The sequence below is a fragment of the Musca vetustissima genome, unplaced genomic scaffold (assembly GCF_032173495.1).
Source record: "Musca vetustissima isolate MV318-11 ecotype Yass unplaced genomic scaffold, APGP_CSIRO_Mvet_v1 utg13113, whole genome shotgun sequence".
NCBI lineage: Eukaryota > Metazoa > Arthropoda > Insecta > Diptera > Muscidae > Musca > Musca vetustissima.
The window spans coordinates 121,573-138,589 of record NW_026873975.1 but is presented as its reverse complement, the minus strand read 5'-3'; the positions used below and the strand labels follow the sequence as shown (position 1 = coordinate 138,589).

The 17,017-nt window shown below is 37.6% G+C and overlaps 1 protein-coding gene across 1 annotated transcript in view; it reads left to right on the top strand.

Annotated features, from left to right (window-relative positions):
* LOC133329709 (sodium channel protein 60E) overlaps positions 1-17,017 on the top strand; it is a 49,457-nt gene that overhangs the window by 6,725 nt on the left and 25,715 nt on the right. Inside the window, exons 3-15 of the mRNA XM_061538179.1 lie at positions 492-574; positions 645-999; positions 1,068-1,292; positions 1,356-1,719; positions 1,822-1,947; positions 4,907-5,121; positions 5,322-5,492; positions 5,651-5,844; positions 5,934-6,036; positions 6,111-6,239; positions 11,735-11,947; positions 13,288-15,776; positions 15,839-16,166. Of these exons, the coding sequence (XP_061394163.1) occupies positions 492-574; positions 645-999; positions 1,068-1,292; positions 1,356-1,719; positions 1,822-1,947; positions 4,907-5,121; positions 5,322-5,492; positions 5,651-5,844; positions 5,934-6,036; positions 6,111-6,239; positions 11,735-11,947; positions 13,288-15,776; positions 15,839-16,166 (4,995 nt within the window). The remainder of the gene's footprint in view (positions 1-491; positions 575-644; positions 1,000-1,067; positions 1,293-1,355; positions 1,720-1,821; positions 1,948-4,906; positions 5,122-5,321; positions 5,493-5,650; positions 5,845-5,933; positions 6,037-6,110; positions 6,240-11,734; positions 11,948-13,287; positions 15,777-15,838; positions 16,167-17,017) is intronic.

Genomic DNA, 17,017 nt, shown 5'->3' with positions numbered 1-17,017 from the left:
GGTTGTGACGCTGATAAGCAATATATTCTTATAAATGTTCATCAGATCAATTAGTAGAAACTTATTTATCTACGAAACTATGACAGAAGCAAAAGAAGATGAATTGTTAGGGTTTATTATAGAAGCATCCTTAAGCAAGTACATGCAGTGTATGTGAGGAGATCCACTCCACTCGCCAATAGTATTTCACCGCATAGTGTTTATCGAAAATGCCGTAATTCATTACAAATATGCCTAGGATCATTATTCGACCTTCTATATTTGAAAGTGTTTAATAATTATCCAAGTGAGAACTTTTTCTTGACATACTGTATATTGTTTATTACATCTTCATGTATTTTTCATAACATTTTACTTAAATGTAATAAACAATACTGTATATTTTTAATTGCATTTTACTTTAATATAATTCAATTCAATAACATTTTTAACCCATTATCCCTACATATCAAATAACATCTGAACATTTCCATATTTCCTCCCTCATTCAGGTTTACATGGGTGAACTGAGAAATAAGTGTGTTAAAAATGTACCAGAAGATTGGGTCAATACCACCGATCTTGAATGGAAATTGTAAGTAGTAGCCCTAAACTATAAGGATAACTTTATTTTAAATATATTAATATATCCTTTCTCTTCACAGATGGATAAACGACACAGACAATTGGTTGTACGATGACGAGGAGCTGCCTCTGTTATGTGGTAACTTAACGGGGGCACGTCACTGCCCCGAAGGCTATACGTGCCTGTGTGTGGGCGAAAATCCCAATCATGGTTATACGAATTTCGATAACTTTATGTGGTCGATGTTGACAACATTTCAGTTAATCACCCTGGACTATTGGGAGAATGTGTATAATATGGTGTTGGCCACTTCGGGACCGATGAGTGTATCATTTTTTACAGTGGTTGTGTTTTTTGGTTCATTTTATTTAATAAATCTAATGTTAGCCGTAGTTGCTCTAAGTTACGAGGAAGAAGCCGAAATAACGAATGAAGTAAGTCGGTTAAAAATTTGGAACTCTTGGTGTAAGGGAATCTCAATAATGTTGTTCTGATTTTCCAGGAACGTAAAAAAGACTTAATGGATCATCGTGATGATTCAACATTTAGCTTCGACCCGTCCGTTCTGAATGTGAAAAAATTAAATAAAAACAATAAAAATAAAATTGACTCCCGTAAGGGTGTATTGGCCTCCTACAATAAGAAGAAGGTGAGACGGAAAAAAGTCAAGGGCACCGGCAAGGGTGAAACAAGTGGTAACAATACCGATAGCAATGGCAATGGAACAGTAAGTACCTTGACTTAAACATTTTCAATGGATATGATTTTTATCTAATATCTTCTGTTACAGCACACTGGTAAAGGTGATTCACTCACACCCACACCTAGTCCCAGTCCCCGCCACAGTGGTTGTGAACGACCTACCGATCTGGATCTGAAAGGAGGTCAACACCAAAAAATCGGCTCGGCCAAAGACAAACAACGCCAGACACGCATTTGTTTTCAGGAGCAGGATACCGAACTCAATCCAAATATGTTGTATCCCTCCGGCCAGCTGGTGCATGCCGGCCGCCAAGGTAGCTCAAATTCAGCCGGCGGTGGTGTGAATCGTGAATCATCTCAGGATGATTCAGGTGTGGTGGACGATCATGAAGAACAAGATATAACAGCTTCCGAAGTGGTCAATGTAACTGCCACCAATAATAATAACAATAGTAATAATAACAATAATAATAATGCCGCAGCAGCGACTACTGCTATCGCCACCACCACGACAACGATGGTGGACGAATGTGGCAGCACCAATGAACATACAGCGGTCACATTAGCCCTGTCACCGCGTGAAGTTCGACTGATAAAGTGCAATGGAAATATAGCACGCATTAAAAAGCATAATATTTATGCTTTACATCCGGAAGATTCTTCCGAAATTGTTGTAATCGGTAAGTGTAAGAAAACTTTAAGGGTTATAATTTTTTTAGTTTAGGAAAAAATCAGTCTTAAAATATTAGTATGTAATATTTTCATTGAAGTACGCCATTGAGGTACGCCTTATGTTGTGAATTCCTCCTTAAACTCTCAACTTCGCAGAAGGTGGTCGAAGAATTCCTTGCTCAGTTGACCGGACGCACTATTTTCGTTGATCTCTGCAGAGCTTGACTCTATAATGATTTCTTCTAAAATCGCATAAGATGACAGCCCCTTACCAGTGTTTGCTGTCATCTTCCGATTCCTTTTGGAATTTACAAACTGCTTGAGCTTGATCGCCCATTAGTATATGGATTATTGTGGCTGACTAAGCTTTCTCTTTTCCCTTCGCCTCTTCTGAGGGAGTTGTAAGAAGATCAGGGTTTTCCAGATTTCGTTTTTACGCACCAGATAATTGATTATACTGAGTTGAAAGGTTTCTAATATACTCATTTCTTCTACTATCTGTCTCTTCACTCCTCCGGCATTTTAAGAATGTTATGTCTTAAGTTGGGCCTTTCCAGGATGAACAAATTCAAAGGGGGTATTCCCCAAAAGGAACAATTATTATAGTACGTTTACATTTAACCGGATTTCGTTAACCCAGTGGGTTTCAATTGTCAATTCCTTTGCATATATGTCAAATAAATCCTCATAAAGTAGATTAACCCGGTAAAAAGTTCTAATGTATATGCCGTTTTAGTTCCGATTCTTTCGTTCATATAGTTCACTTTGCTCCAGTCGTTCATTTTTGCTTTTGTTCAACAAGTTCCTCTTGAAGAAATCGAATTACTTTTATCTTATTAACTAATCATGGGTCTATGGCTATGACATTGGAACCAAAGCCCAATGATCCCAATGGAAAAATCCGAAGCGAAAGTCCAAAATCGAAAAACACACGTCAAGTTTGGTAAATTTTTTAAAATTAATTTAATATGAACCTATAGCATCGCAGGAATGTCCCTTTAAAATTTCAATAACTCTTGAAGATATAATCGATTTATTGTGTCAGCATCAAGCGATTGCAAGCGTGCTTATCAAACTTTAAACATCTTTTTTTTCGACACCGCGTTTTTAGGATTGTCGGGCACGATTACTTAAAAACTATTAATCAGATCGGTTCCAAATATTAACACGTTATTCTGGACCTACATAGCTATTGTATGAACTAGGATAAATCCAATTGGTCAAGATCTTTTCTATTTTCGAGATTGGTTTTTGACTGAAAACGTGCGATTTTCCCAATAGTGAGGATTTTGGTTAATGTAAAATCTGTTCAATCTTACTTAAAATTAAACCATTTACAATTCTTATTTTATTGAACTGTATTATATACAGGCTTAATATCTGTGTCGCCAAATCTGTGGTACCTCTGAAGGTCGTAAATCAGCCGGTCATATTCATCATATAGAATTCCTCCGTTAGCAGGAATCTCTCCCACATTCTAATCCTTTCCATTTGAGGTGACGATATGTCTTACCATGCAGGAAAGGAGTAAGAGTATATTAGAAACTTTACCTCTGAAGAAAGTCCCCCTCGCATTTGAAAGAATCTTTGATAGGCAAAGTTATTCTTTTTTGTCTCTGATAAGTTGAATATTTCATGCAGGATCATCCTGTCTGCCATATCTATGAATTAATTTCCAACTTTTATAGTTGGAATGTATTTTTGGAAGCTCTTCGCAGTGGACTTGGTTTTGCTCTTCAAAACCACCCTTTCCAACATTGAATCGCCATTGCTGAAGTATTTGTGAAGTATTTCCATGTACACATTAAATTTTCTTTCCACAGTGCTTCCAAAGCAGCCTCGCAGCGCAAGTATGTTAACAGCAGTCGTCTTTCAGTTGGCCCTGGTATGCCACAAACTAACATGTTGTATAGAACCGATCCTAGTTGTGATCCCTGAGGCACCCTTGCTTTGACCGATCAACATCTTATCACACGAAATAATCGATCCTTAAGAAAACTTGCTACCATGCGACTGGTTTGTTGATCGAATACGAGCGATTGCTCGAAATCCAAACTGGCAATCCCTACGGATTTTCTTTTCTTCAATCAACCGGTTGATAAAGTGCTCCAGTAATTTCCCAAAGAGCGATAATAGGGAAATTGGTATGTAGTGGTACAACTAGTGGCTCCTTCGATGCTATTGGGAAATAGCCAATGTTGAGGCAGTGATTAAAAAGTATTGTCAGGAGAATTATTATGGTTTCTCCTGCTTTCTTCATGGCAATGTCGATAGCAGACCCGGCCATGTCTGAGTCTATAAGTCCTTTGTGTTCTCATCTACATCCATCGTTGATTGCAATTCCATCCGCCTTCAAATCACTGCATAAATTAACCAGTGGTGCATCGTGGTTAAAATCTTCCACTGCAGTGCTGACAAGACTGCGAAAAGAATTATCCACTGCAACATCGGATTAGTGGATACCATCCATATGATCGGCTAAAATCTTGGCCTTTAAGGAGTTGTCTGCGACGATTACTCCCTTGTGATCCTGAATTCCTTGCAATTTCTTCACTCTTTTATACCATTTTCTCGATTACAAAATGTGTGTATCGTAATCGATAGTGCTGCTAAAATATCGATAATATTCTTAGAATATTTACAGGGTTGTTGTTACATAAACTAGGGTTGCATTAAATCTAATTGGAAAATTTTAATAAATAAGGTTTAAAGTACGTTTACATTTAACCGGATTTCGTTAAGCCAGTGGGTTTCAATTGTCAAATCTATTGTATATATGTCAAATAAATCCTCATAAAGTTTTACATCAATTCAGTATTAGAAGTAATGGGAAATTAAAACATTTCAAAAATAGTGAATAGCTGGAATATTTTTTTTAGAAAAAAATTCTTAGCTACTGGTGACTGATATTTTCTTCTAAAAAATTTTTTTAATAATCGTATATTTATTTTTTTGGTTTATTTTCAGATGATCTTCCCGATCGAAATTGTGATAGATGTGTTCAATGTTGCATCGACTATGAAGGATGGTTGCAATTTCAAAATTGCCTCTATAAAGTGGTACGTGATCCGCTATTCGAATTGGCCATCACGCTATGTATTGTTTTGAATACGGCATTTTTGGCCATGGAACATCATGGTATGAGTGAAAGTTTTCGCAATGCTCTGGATGTAGGAAATAAGGTAGGAATATATAACCATGAAAGGAAAAACCAAAAACCAACTCCTGGCACTCAAGAAAAAAAAATGAAACGCAAAAGCAGCATGCATGAGCCCTCGTTGCACTGAAAAAAATTGGAGGGTGGCTTTCAATGTGTAAAATAAAGGGAAATATTTTCAATACTACATTTTTTCTTGTTGTTCTTCTTCTTGTTTTTCCGCAGGTTTTCACTTCAATATTTACATTTGAATGTATTATAAAATTAATGGCATTATCCAAAGAGTTTTTTCTATGTGGTTGGAATATATTTGATTTGATCATAGTAACGGCCTCATTGTTGGACATAATATTTGAATTAGTTGATGGTCTCAGTGTATTGAGAGGTCTCAGATTGGTAAGACAACAAAAAAAATCTATTAAGAAAAGAAAATTGGCCTTGCTTGGAAATGGAAAATTGTATTTATTATGTTTCTTTTGTATTTATTTTTTCTTTTTGAACCAAAACAAAAAAAAAATCTACAACAAACAAACAACCAAATCAACCTATTCTAGTTGCGTGTTTTAAAATTGGCTCAATCTTGGACTACAATGAAAGTGTTATTAAGTATTATTATTTCAACCATAGGAGCTTTGGGTAATCTTACCTTAATATTGGTTATAGTCATTTACATATTTGCCGTCATTGGCATGCAATTGTTTTCTAAAGATTATACACCAGAAAAATTTGAACCCGATCCGGTGCCAAGGTAAAATATTTTTTGGAATATTATTATTTTTAGAAAACAAGAATTAAAAGAATTTATTAATGCGTTTCTATTTGTTTTATCGACCACAGATGGAATTTCAATGATTTTTTCCATTCGTTTATGATGATTTTTCGTATCCTGTGCGGTGAATGGATTGAACCTTTGTGGGATTGTATGAGAGCCGAAGAAGAGGTGGGTATTTTCACAATCTAAAATCTGTTCTTCTTAAATTCAAAATGTATTTATTTTATTTTTTAAACTTACAGCAAGGTGCTTCCACATGCTTTGCCATCTTCCTACCCACTCTGGTAATGGGCAATTTCATGGTGCTAAACTTGTTCTTGGCCTTGTTGCTCAACAGCTTTAATTCGGAGGAGCTAAAATCCAAGAAAGAGGTAAAATGCATGTTCGACTTTCCAGATTTTTTTTGTTGTCTATTTACTATTTTATTTACCCGGCTTTATTATGATGTTCTTGTCGTATTTGTCACATAAAATGTCATTGATGTTTAAAACTTTTTTGAGAAAAAAAAACAAAATATGAAAAAATGGTTTGGAAATGGATAAAAACTGCCCAAAAAACAAGCATTGATGTGTGCAAACTTTTTTATGTGTGTGGTTTCTATTTTATGACTTAAAAAAAGAGAAAAAATAATTTGTTAAAAAAATTAATGATTTTATAATTTAAAAAAAAGAAATTCGCAAAATATTATTTACTTTGAATTAAAAAGATTTTTAATTGTGTTTTAAAAGAGAATTGAGTTAATATTTAAATGTGGTGTTTTTTTGATGTTTAGTCATTAGTATGTTATTCTATTTCAATATTGAGTTTCAAACTATTGTTATTGTGGTGTATTAGAGTTAAAAATGCTTTGTTCATTATTTTTTTATACATAAATTTTTCAAAACTTTTGACGCTTGGTAATTATATTTTGACTTTAATTCTTTGATTTCCAACATTCCATTAAATTAATGTCAAAATGATTTCAGAAGGATATATAAGGACTTGGGAACACCATTTACATAAAATCTGACGAAAATATATGTATATGGGAGCTATATCTAAATCTGAACCGATTTTCACCAATTTCAATATGGTTCTTCGTTGGGCCAAAAAAATGAGCTGTAATCAAAAATCCCAAAAAAAAATATTTTTTTCGGTAGTTAAATTTAGCACACAGACAGAGAGAAACCAAGATATCAATGGGGTTTAAAATGTACCCAAAGGCCGAAAATTGTGTGTACCGTATGTATTGGGTCTACCCCAAAACATACTTACTTAGCTGGCTTGTTACAGAACGGTTGTTCCATAAGCCGAGCTTAAAAAAGATTTCCAAGCGCGTCGGTCTTGTGCGCAAGTCCACCAATTTGGAAGACCACGTTCCAAGGTGTTGTTTTCTACTTTGTCTTTCCATCTAATTCGTGGCCTTCCCCTTCTACGGGAACCATCAGTAGGCTCGTTTTTATATGCCTTTTGAGTTGGGGCATTCTCATTCATCCGCACAACATGGCCTAGCCACCGTAGTCACTGCAGCTCAATACGACTGACTATGTCGATGTCCGCATATAAATGGTAAAGCTCGTGATTCATTCGACACCGATATTCACCGTCGACGCAGATCGGCCCGTAGATCTTTCGGAGAATTATTCTCTCAAACACCCCAAAAGCTGCCTCATCTGCTTGCGCAAGTACCCATGCTTCTGGTCCATATAATAGCACGGGTAGTATCAGCGTCTTGTAAAGTGTGAGTTTGGTCTGGCGGGAGGTGGCCTTGTTTCTAAATAGCTTACTTAGATTACTTACAGATGTAGCATATGTTGGGCATCACAATCCTTCTTCGAATTTCAAAGCTGATGTCATTCGTTTTATTTATGGCGGTACCAGGGTATATAAAGTCTTTAACTATCTCGAAGCTGTAGTTCTCAAGTTCCACAGTTGGTCCGAGTCTATTGGACGTCTTGCGCGTTGATACCATCAGCTTGGTCTTCTCGCCGTTTACTGCCAGACCCACTTTGGAAGACTCCTTTTCAAATTGTCATCGGCGTAGGCGAGTAACATGTGTTGTTTGGTGTACAGAGTACCATTTCTGTTCACCTTTGCGTCTCGTATGACCTTTTCCAGCAGGATGTTAAAAAGATCACACGACAAACTGTCACTTTGTCTGAATCCTCGTTCGGTATTGAAGGGCTTCGATAGGTCCTTTCCTACTTTAACTGCTGACCTTGTGCCACATAAAGTTATCCTGCATAGCCGTATTAATTTTGCAGGAATACCGAACGCAGATATGGCTTTAAACGCCTCTGAACGGATAGGGCTGTCGAATGCGGCTTTATAGTCAACAAATAGGTGGTATGTGTCAATGTGTTTTTCGTGGGTCTTTTCCAGGATTTGGCGCAGAGGGAAAATCTGGTTAATGGTGGGAATGCGATGGGAAGGAGTCTCCTTTTTCATTGGGCATGCATTTATCTAGCCATGCATGCATTTATCTATGCTGTTTCTAGGCGCTCGTAAAATATGTCTTTGGTCTGTTCATCTTTATCTTCGGTCGGAGCATGGGCGCAAATGAGACTGATGTAAAAGAACTTCACTTTTATACGGATTATAGCAATTCGCTCATCTACCTGAGGGAATCTGGAGACATGGTCTTTTATTCTCCTGTTAACCATAAATCCGCAGCCAAATTCATGTCTCGTTTCATGGCAGCTATAATACAGGGCGTAATCGTCTGATTTACTTACGCATGTCCATTTCCATCGCATTTCATGTAAGGCAATAATATCGGCTTTGTACTTCTTGAGTATATCCGCCAAAGTGAACACTGCGCCTGTTCTATACAACGTGCGCACATTCCAAATGCAGATTCGTAGATCGTGGCCCTTTATACGTTTGCGGGGGTCGTCAACATTAGGGGGGTTTGGTTTTCTTTTTCTTTGCTTTTTCATAGTAGGTTGGGTTTTCCGAGAGTGGGCAACTAACCCGACGCCTCAACCCATTTTTTATAGTTCTTATGGGTGAACTCGCGACACATATTAGCTCACTATTTCATCGTGGGTGATGAGAATAGCTCCCCAGGTGGCACCGCGGGGAGGCCAGTGTCCACAATTGAGATGAAAGAGGGACCAAGATAAGCCTGGACTTCGCCATGTTAAATCCAATCAGAGCCGTTGCTTGGTATCTATCATCCTCTACGCCACCCATGAGCAAGAGCCAATATTTATAATTTTCATTAGGGTAAATTTCCAGAGTACCCAAAATATAGAATTGATCCATAAAATGCGAATAGGTATGTGGACTACCCGGAAAAATGAACCAATACTGGTCATTTTTAATAGAACGGTTTGTTACATCATGGGATCTCTAGATACCAATTCGATTTAAAAAATCTGATAAAAAGTGCAAAAATACCGAATTTTGGGGACTACCGTTATAAGGGAGCTATATCAAAACATTGATTCAGTCCAAAACAATTGAAAAAAGTGAATTATAGGCTTTCAAAATAGGTTTAGAAATAGGGACAAGCCGCTGTCTTACAGCACTTGGAGGTTAAGAAAGAAGAGTAGATGTCTTTAACTTCGTTGTGAGCTATACGGCACTTGAGTGTTTTTTAATACCTTTCGTCTTGGAACAGCATGTTTTCAGTGGACCACTTACACAACGAAGCCTATTTAATCAACACCGTGTAGCTTTACTGTTTTTTATAACAAAAGCCTTAGATGTATGAGGACTTTCTATGTAAACTTCGCTCAGGTCCCAGGTTATTACATTTTTTTTGGTCTTTGACCACTACTTTTTTATATAAAAATTTTCCTCAGTTCGCTTTTTGTTTTTATTGTGGGCAAATATCTCAGGTCCCTGGGGACTGCTTGTTTTATTAGAACAAACCCTGTCACTGATGATTAATTGTGTCTAAAAGTCCCTAAGGTTTCTTTTTTATAGAAATAATTCCTCAAATCCCAGAAGATCGCTTTTTTATTGAAAAAAAAAACTTAGATCACTGAAAACTATTTAGTTTTTGATAAAGAACGAAATTTTCAAGGTCCGTGTGGACTACATGTTTTAAAGACAAAATCTGCAGGTCTGTGGTGAGTTATTGGTATAAAAAAATTCACACAGGTCATTAACGTCTATTATTTTCCACGAAAACCCGAAATTGTTTAAGGACTACTATTATTTATAAAATAAACAAACAACTATTTATTATTGGGGAATGTATGGCATTGTCCGCCGAGGGATAAGGCAGGGAAGACTGTAGTCTGGCACCAACGAACTTCTCATTGAGGTCGTATCGCTGGTAACGTAAGAACTTCGCTTTGTCACATGAGACATTTGGGTATAAAAGGGTTTTTTTTGTAAAGAAGCAATAAATAGCTTCTAAGGGAACTGATGAGTATCAGTGACGTGATCCGAAATTATAGTCTTGCCTGCCTTATCCCTTGGGGACAATGCCATACATTCCCCATTAATAAATAGTTGTTGTTTTTTTATAAAAACAACAAACTGGGATTCAGCCTGACTTTTTTGCAAAAACAAAATACAAATGGTATCCCAAATAACCCGCCAGCACTACTGAAAATAAACAAATATATATTTTTTTTTAATTTTATAAAAAATATAACAATAATTATTATAATTATATAATTTTTAAACTATTCAAATATATAATAGTTCAATATTAGTGGTTTGCCAAGTTACATTTTGTAATAATTTTTATATTAATTTATTAAAAAAATATATATTTAAAAAATCTTTAGTTTTTCATTTGAGCCTTATCTATAAAAAGAGGAATTATTGAAAAGTTGAAAACTCATTTGGAACATGACAACGACTTTTCATAGATTCACCTTAAGGCCCTCTATATCTATCATCTAACTATATAACACAAATAATATTTTCTAATATTTAATAAAAATATTTTACTATCTTCCTCCTTCTTTGTTGTTATTGTTACATATATATGTGCGTGTGTGTGACTGCGTTATTTTACATGTGCTTAATTTATAAAAAAAACGAACTATTAAACTTAAATAAAAAAACTAATAATTATAAAATTTAATTGAAATGAAAATAACAAAAACAACAACAACATATACAACAATACAAATATCTCAATTATATATACATATCTCTCGCACTAATCTATAACTAATTGACCAACTATCCTACAAATGACCAAAAAACAAATATTTTCTAAAATACTCCGTGCACCGTGTCTACACACTAAAAAAAAAACAACACTTTCTATCAAAACCCCAACGCCAAATACAACGTTTATAAAACAAAAAAACTGTAAACCTTAAACTAAAAACAGATATTCAAGAAAAAGGTAATTGTAGCTTGTAATAATACTTCCACTGAAACTTGAAACCCATTTTTAATTTGATTTGAATCGAAAAAAATAAAACTAAACAACAACCAGTAAACTAGTATTTGGCTCCAAATCCTTTACAAATTAACTTCAAAATTCGGAAAAAATTAACGCATGCAACCTGTAGTTTTATAATTTAATTCCCCCATCCCCGTAACCCATTGAAATTTTAATTAATAAAAATTCTATTGTAGCTGTAGTAGTACTCTCCCCCAATAACCCTCCCCCCCTAAACTTTTGGACTTGAAATCGGTGTTTTGAGCTTAGGCTTAAGCATATTGGTATCTGCATCAGAACAATCCAAAATTAGTGTTTTGCTGCAACTGTATTTGTGTATTGGCATAATTAAAGAAAAAAATACAATATTTAATTGTTAATAATTTGTGATTATTTTATTTTAATTTTGTAATATAATTGCGTAAAATATAATTTTTCCGAATTGTCTACTGCAATTGCAATAATTTGAATACTTCCCCATTTCTCTTGCTGCGTTTCGATATATCTTTTGGTCATTGCCATATCTAGGAAGTTGGTGAGGAATCGAAATTGGCGCGCAGCATTGAACGCGTGCGCGATTTAATACGAAAAAAGCGCCAAGAACGTAAAGAGCGCAAGGAGCGTAAATATGCTTCGAAATTTCAACAAATTGTTATTGAAGCTCAAAATGCTGCCGCCTCATCCATGCTTGATAAGTCAGGTCTGATGTCGGAAACTAAGTTTCACCGGCTTAGTTATCAGGTAAGGAAAATGAATTAAATATTTCAGAGGCCTGATTTTTTCTATTGAAAAATTGCCCCTCTTACTGAGGCGAGATTTTTTTCTATGGGAAAATTGCCCCTCTAAGTGAGGCCTAATTTTTCTATAGAAAAAATACCTCATTAACTGAGGCCTATTTTTTTTTCTTTAGAAACAAATGTCTCTTTAACTTATGCCTGATTTCTTTTCAATAGAAAAAATACCTCACTACTGAGGCCTAATTTTTTATATTAAAACCAGTAAGGAAAGTAGTAAAGTCGGACGGGCCCGACTATATGATACCCTTCACCACTTTGGGTATATTCAACAGATGAATCCTAACAGACGTCGAATTTTTGAAGGACCATTAACATGAATGGATCACACATCATTCTAGACCTAATTCATTACGATGTACCAAACTTCGTGCAAATCGAAAGATATATAGGGACTTTGGTACACAATTTACATTAAATCGGACGAAAATATATATGGGAGATATATTTAAATCTGAACCGATTGCCACGAAACTGAACACACATCATTCTAGACCTAATTCAGTACACTATACCAAATTTCGTACAAATCGAAAGATATATAGGGTATTTGGTGGACCATTTACATTAAATCGAACGAAAATATATATGGGAGCTATATCTAAATCTGGACCGATTTTCAGGAAACTTAACACACATCTTTCTAGACCTACTTCAGTACACTATACCACATTTCGTACAAATCTAAAGATATATAAGGACTTTGGTGCACCATTTACCTTAAATCGGACGAAACTATATATGGGAGCTATATCTAAACCGATTTTCTCGAAAATTGACACACATTATTCTGGAACTAATTCAGTACGTTATGCCAAATTTCGTGCAAATCGAAACATATATAGGGACTTTGGTGCCCCATTTACCTAAAATCGGACGAAAAAATATATGGGGGCTATATCTAAATCTGAACCGATTTTTCCCAATTTCAATAGGGTTCGTCCTTGGGCCAAATATGTGAGCTGTGCCATATTTCATCCAAATCGGATAATAAATGCGACCTGTATTTTGTTTACAATTTAACATGGACAGACAGACGGACGGACGGACATGCATAAATCGATTTAAAAAGTGATTCTATGCATATTCTCAAAAGGAACAATGTGTCTATCTCGATTCCTTTTGCCTGTTACAAATATATGCACAAAGACATAATACCCTGTACCACAGAGTGGTGAAGGGTATAAATATGCCATTAACAGTGGCTAATGGATGTTCTGAGGCACCCTTTTTGTCTGAAGATTTTATTCTCATGACTCACCCTGTTTTATTTTTTGTTTGTTTTAGGAATCCATGAATCGCCCTGTTTCCGGCTCAGATTTTGGCGTCATAATACCCTTAAAGGGTAGCCTACACACCATCGTCGATGGTACTGAAACTGATGAAGATCGTAAATCACACACATCCGCACACCAGCAACAACAACAATACCAACAACAATTACAACAGCAGCAACAACAACAAACCACACATGAATATAGCAGCACATCACCCATGTTAAATACCCAACCAGCTTTACAGCTGCTCTATCAGCAACAACAAACGGCCATGCCATCATTCGATGGCACCGTGGCCAGTTCCTGCCAATTAGACAATAATAGCCCAAATCCACAGGCTGAGCGGCGCCTGCAACATCAAATGTCTTCCGGTTTTGGTACACAACCAAATGATTCACGTGATGATCCGACCACCTATACCGAATCCATTGAACTACAACTAATGGGTCAGTATAATTCCACAGACACAGATCCCTATAATCAGGATCAACGAAGTGGTTCTTATATGCGTGGTGATTCCTTTCAAGAGCGTATCTCAACACGACTCTGTAGCGAGGAACATGACGAATCATATTTACAATATCAGAAATCGTTGTTGACACGATCGCCTAGCTATCGCAAATCCTTGGATCGCCTGTCACAGTCCAGTGACCAGTCCCAGCGATCGCTGATACCCTCACGACGTTCAGACGATGAAATCGTCTCAAGTATGCGACGTGACACAAGTGGCCATTCGTTGAATACAATCTCGATGGAACAGGAGGAGTTGCTGTCGAATCATGTCAATCTTAGGGATGAACTGCTGAACTGTGATCAGAAGGAATTATTTCAATTTTTACAGGAAGATGCCCAGGATAATAGCCACAATTATTTTAGCGATACGGTAGGTTATGGCTCGACCATGGATGCCGACACGGATTCGTTAATCGTCAACGAAAGTAAACGTGAAGAGCGCAAACCCTCGACCAGCAGCATCAAATCGAATTTAAGCTACATCTCCAATTCCATACTGCAGACCATAGAGTCTCGGCGGAATGGTGGTAGCCACTCCTCCAATGGTAATGGTCACGATAATGAATCGGTACCCTTGGTAGAACACTCCGAATTTGATAACATCATACAGAGTTTTGAAAAGGAATTGGAAGAGATTAAAAAATCCACCACTTCACTGGAAAGAAGGTTGTCAACGCTGTCCGAACCCTCACCGGCAGCTGATGAGGCCAATAAGGCGATATTGGAACATATCGCCGTCATCACAGGGGCCTCGGAGAGGACGGCAGCCGATGAAGTGGTAACACCACTGAATCCCTACGATAGCTACGATTTGTCCACTGTGCCACGAAGGCAACACTCCCTGCCGGCCAACACAAATCGTGCTTCGGTCAAGATCAAACGACGAAGCCTTGAAAAACAACGTAAAATCGATGAAGACTTTTGCATAAGCAATGAAATACGCAAGATCTGTGATCAAATACAAGCTCCCTTTGCCTCGGTGGAGGCAATGTCGATTGCGGCCACTCAAGCCTCTGGCGCCCAATCGCCATTTATGCGCCGGAAAAGTGATCTCTTTAGTGCTCAATTTGATCGTTTCAAACGAATGTCGCTAATTGAGCGTGTCGACGAGGTACCCGAAGAGGATAAGCCCATTTCAACGCTACGCATGGAATCGGAAAGGTTGCCGCGTAAATGTCTGACCGTTGATGGGGCGGACAAAATCGAAAGTCTCTCACTGAAAAGTACAAATTCTTATGAAAATCTCTTGCTGCACAAACAATTGACCCAATTAGCTCAACACCAACAACAACAGCAGCACCAGCAGCAGCCACATCTTTTGCATCATCACGACTCTTCCAATTCATCGTCCGCCGTTGTACCACCCACACCACCAGCCTCGCTAAAGTCTTCTATCGAACCACCCACACTGGCGCAAATGTCGTCGCTGAAGGCGACACCACCGCTGACGGCCTTAACCGAACACCAGCAACATTTCCATGCCACCAATGCTCAGATGCGCGCCACACCACTCCTCCCAAGGGCTGGGCAGTCGCGTGCCAATAGCGTTGACACCGAACAACTGCAACAGCAAAAGAAACAACAGCGGCGGCTGCAAGTCAAGTCACGCTCAGAGCATCCACAATCGGCACTAGACAAAGCTGGTTCTTTTCAATCGGCCCGCACCGAATCGCATAGTTCGGGTGCGGCCGATACCTCCTCAGCTCTGGCACTGGCCGCGGCCGGCGATGTGATTGTGGGACAGTTGCAGTCGGCCGGTGGGTCACAAGATAAGAGCGGTGATGCGCTCCAGTCGCAAAAATCTGCATTTTCACGACTGACTGAAAAACCATGGCATTGTCTGGTCTCCTACGTAGACGATCTCACAGTGGGTGGGAGACGTAATTCGCAGGGAGCATACAATGATCCCATGACTTTTCCAAGTTTCGGACATTCGAAGCCACCAAAAGTGCCAGATGATTGTTTTCCGCAGAAGTGTTATGAACAGTAAGTGGGAGGATAATGTTCCTGATGAGTATTTAAATAATTTATTTTCTTTTGTCCTGCAGCTTTTATTTTCGCTGTCCTTGGTTTATGTCATGTATGGATACACCGACCGCTAAACATTGGACACGCGTCAGAACGGCCGTCTTAACTGTTGTGGATACTCCAGCCTTTGAGTGGTTTGTCTTGGTGTTAATATTTGCCTCCAGCATCACATTGTGTTTCGAGGACATCTATTTGGATAGCAACAAATCTCTGAAACGTATCCTGTATTGGACGAATTTTTCGTTTTGTCTAATATTCGTCATCGAAATGGTTCTCAAATGGTTGGCATTGGGGTTTTCCAAATATTTTACAAGTTTTTGGACAATATTGGATTTTATAATCGTTTTTGTAAGTATAACGAGGAAGTAAATATGACGAGAAGGGAGGAAGGTAGCCAGAGGGAAAGAAAGAAGAAATTTTGGAGATTACAATCTTCGATTGAAATGCCTTTAGATTTTTATAGTCAACATATATTTATTCCGCTCGTTCGTAATATAATTCCATCAGTAATCGGGATCAAAAAAAAAAAAAAAAAAAAAGGAGTAGAGGAAAGTGGAAAAGAGGAATGATAGTGGAAGTTTAGAGAGTGTAGAAAACTGGGGGTCTATTCCGGAGAAGAATTCTAAATTATCAATTTCATATTTATCGAACTCTCTGTGTCTTCTGCCGCTTAGTGATGGATACATACAAAGTATATGTTCAATTGTTTCTAGATGTCATTTGAAAGTGAGAGATCTAATCCTGCAGTGACCTGTTATGATCACCACAACGATTTTAATCTTCCTCTTACTATGAGACAAAAGCGAAGAAGTTCTACGGCGAGAGGATTCCTGCCAGATGGCTTTTGAAATCCTGCATCTAGGTTCAGTTGACCATATGTTCAGGACTACCTCGCAGTAGCTCAAGTAGCCAATGGAAAGTTGTACAGATACCTCAATCGATAGATTGGATGATTGCGAACCCCCTCGAGCAATCTCATCCGTTTTTTTTATTTTCTTCTATGTTGCTATGTCCTGGAACCCAACTTAATTTAACCATCCGTCGTATATCATGAAAAGCATCCTTGCCATCTCAAACCGCTTTTGAGTTAATAATGCACGACTTTGGGGCTGCCTGACTATCGACATATATAGTCAACGGTCCTATGTTGTCGGCAGTAAGTGTTTTGACTATCTCAGCCGCTTTCGTGATAGCCAGGA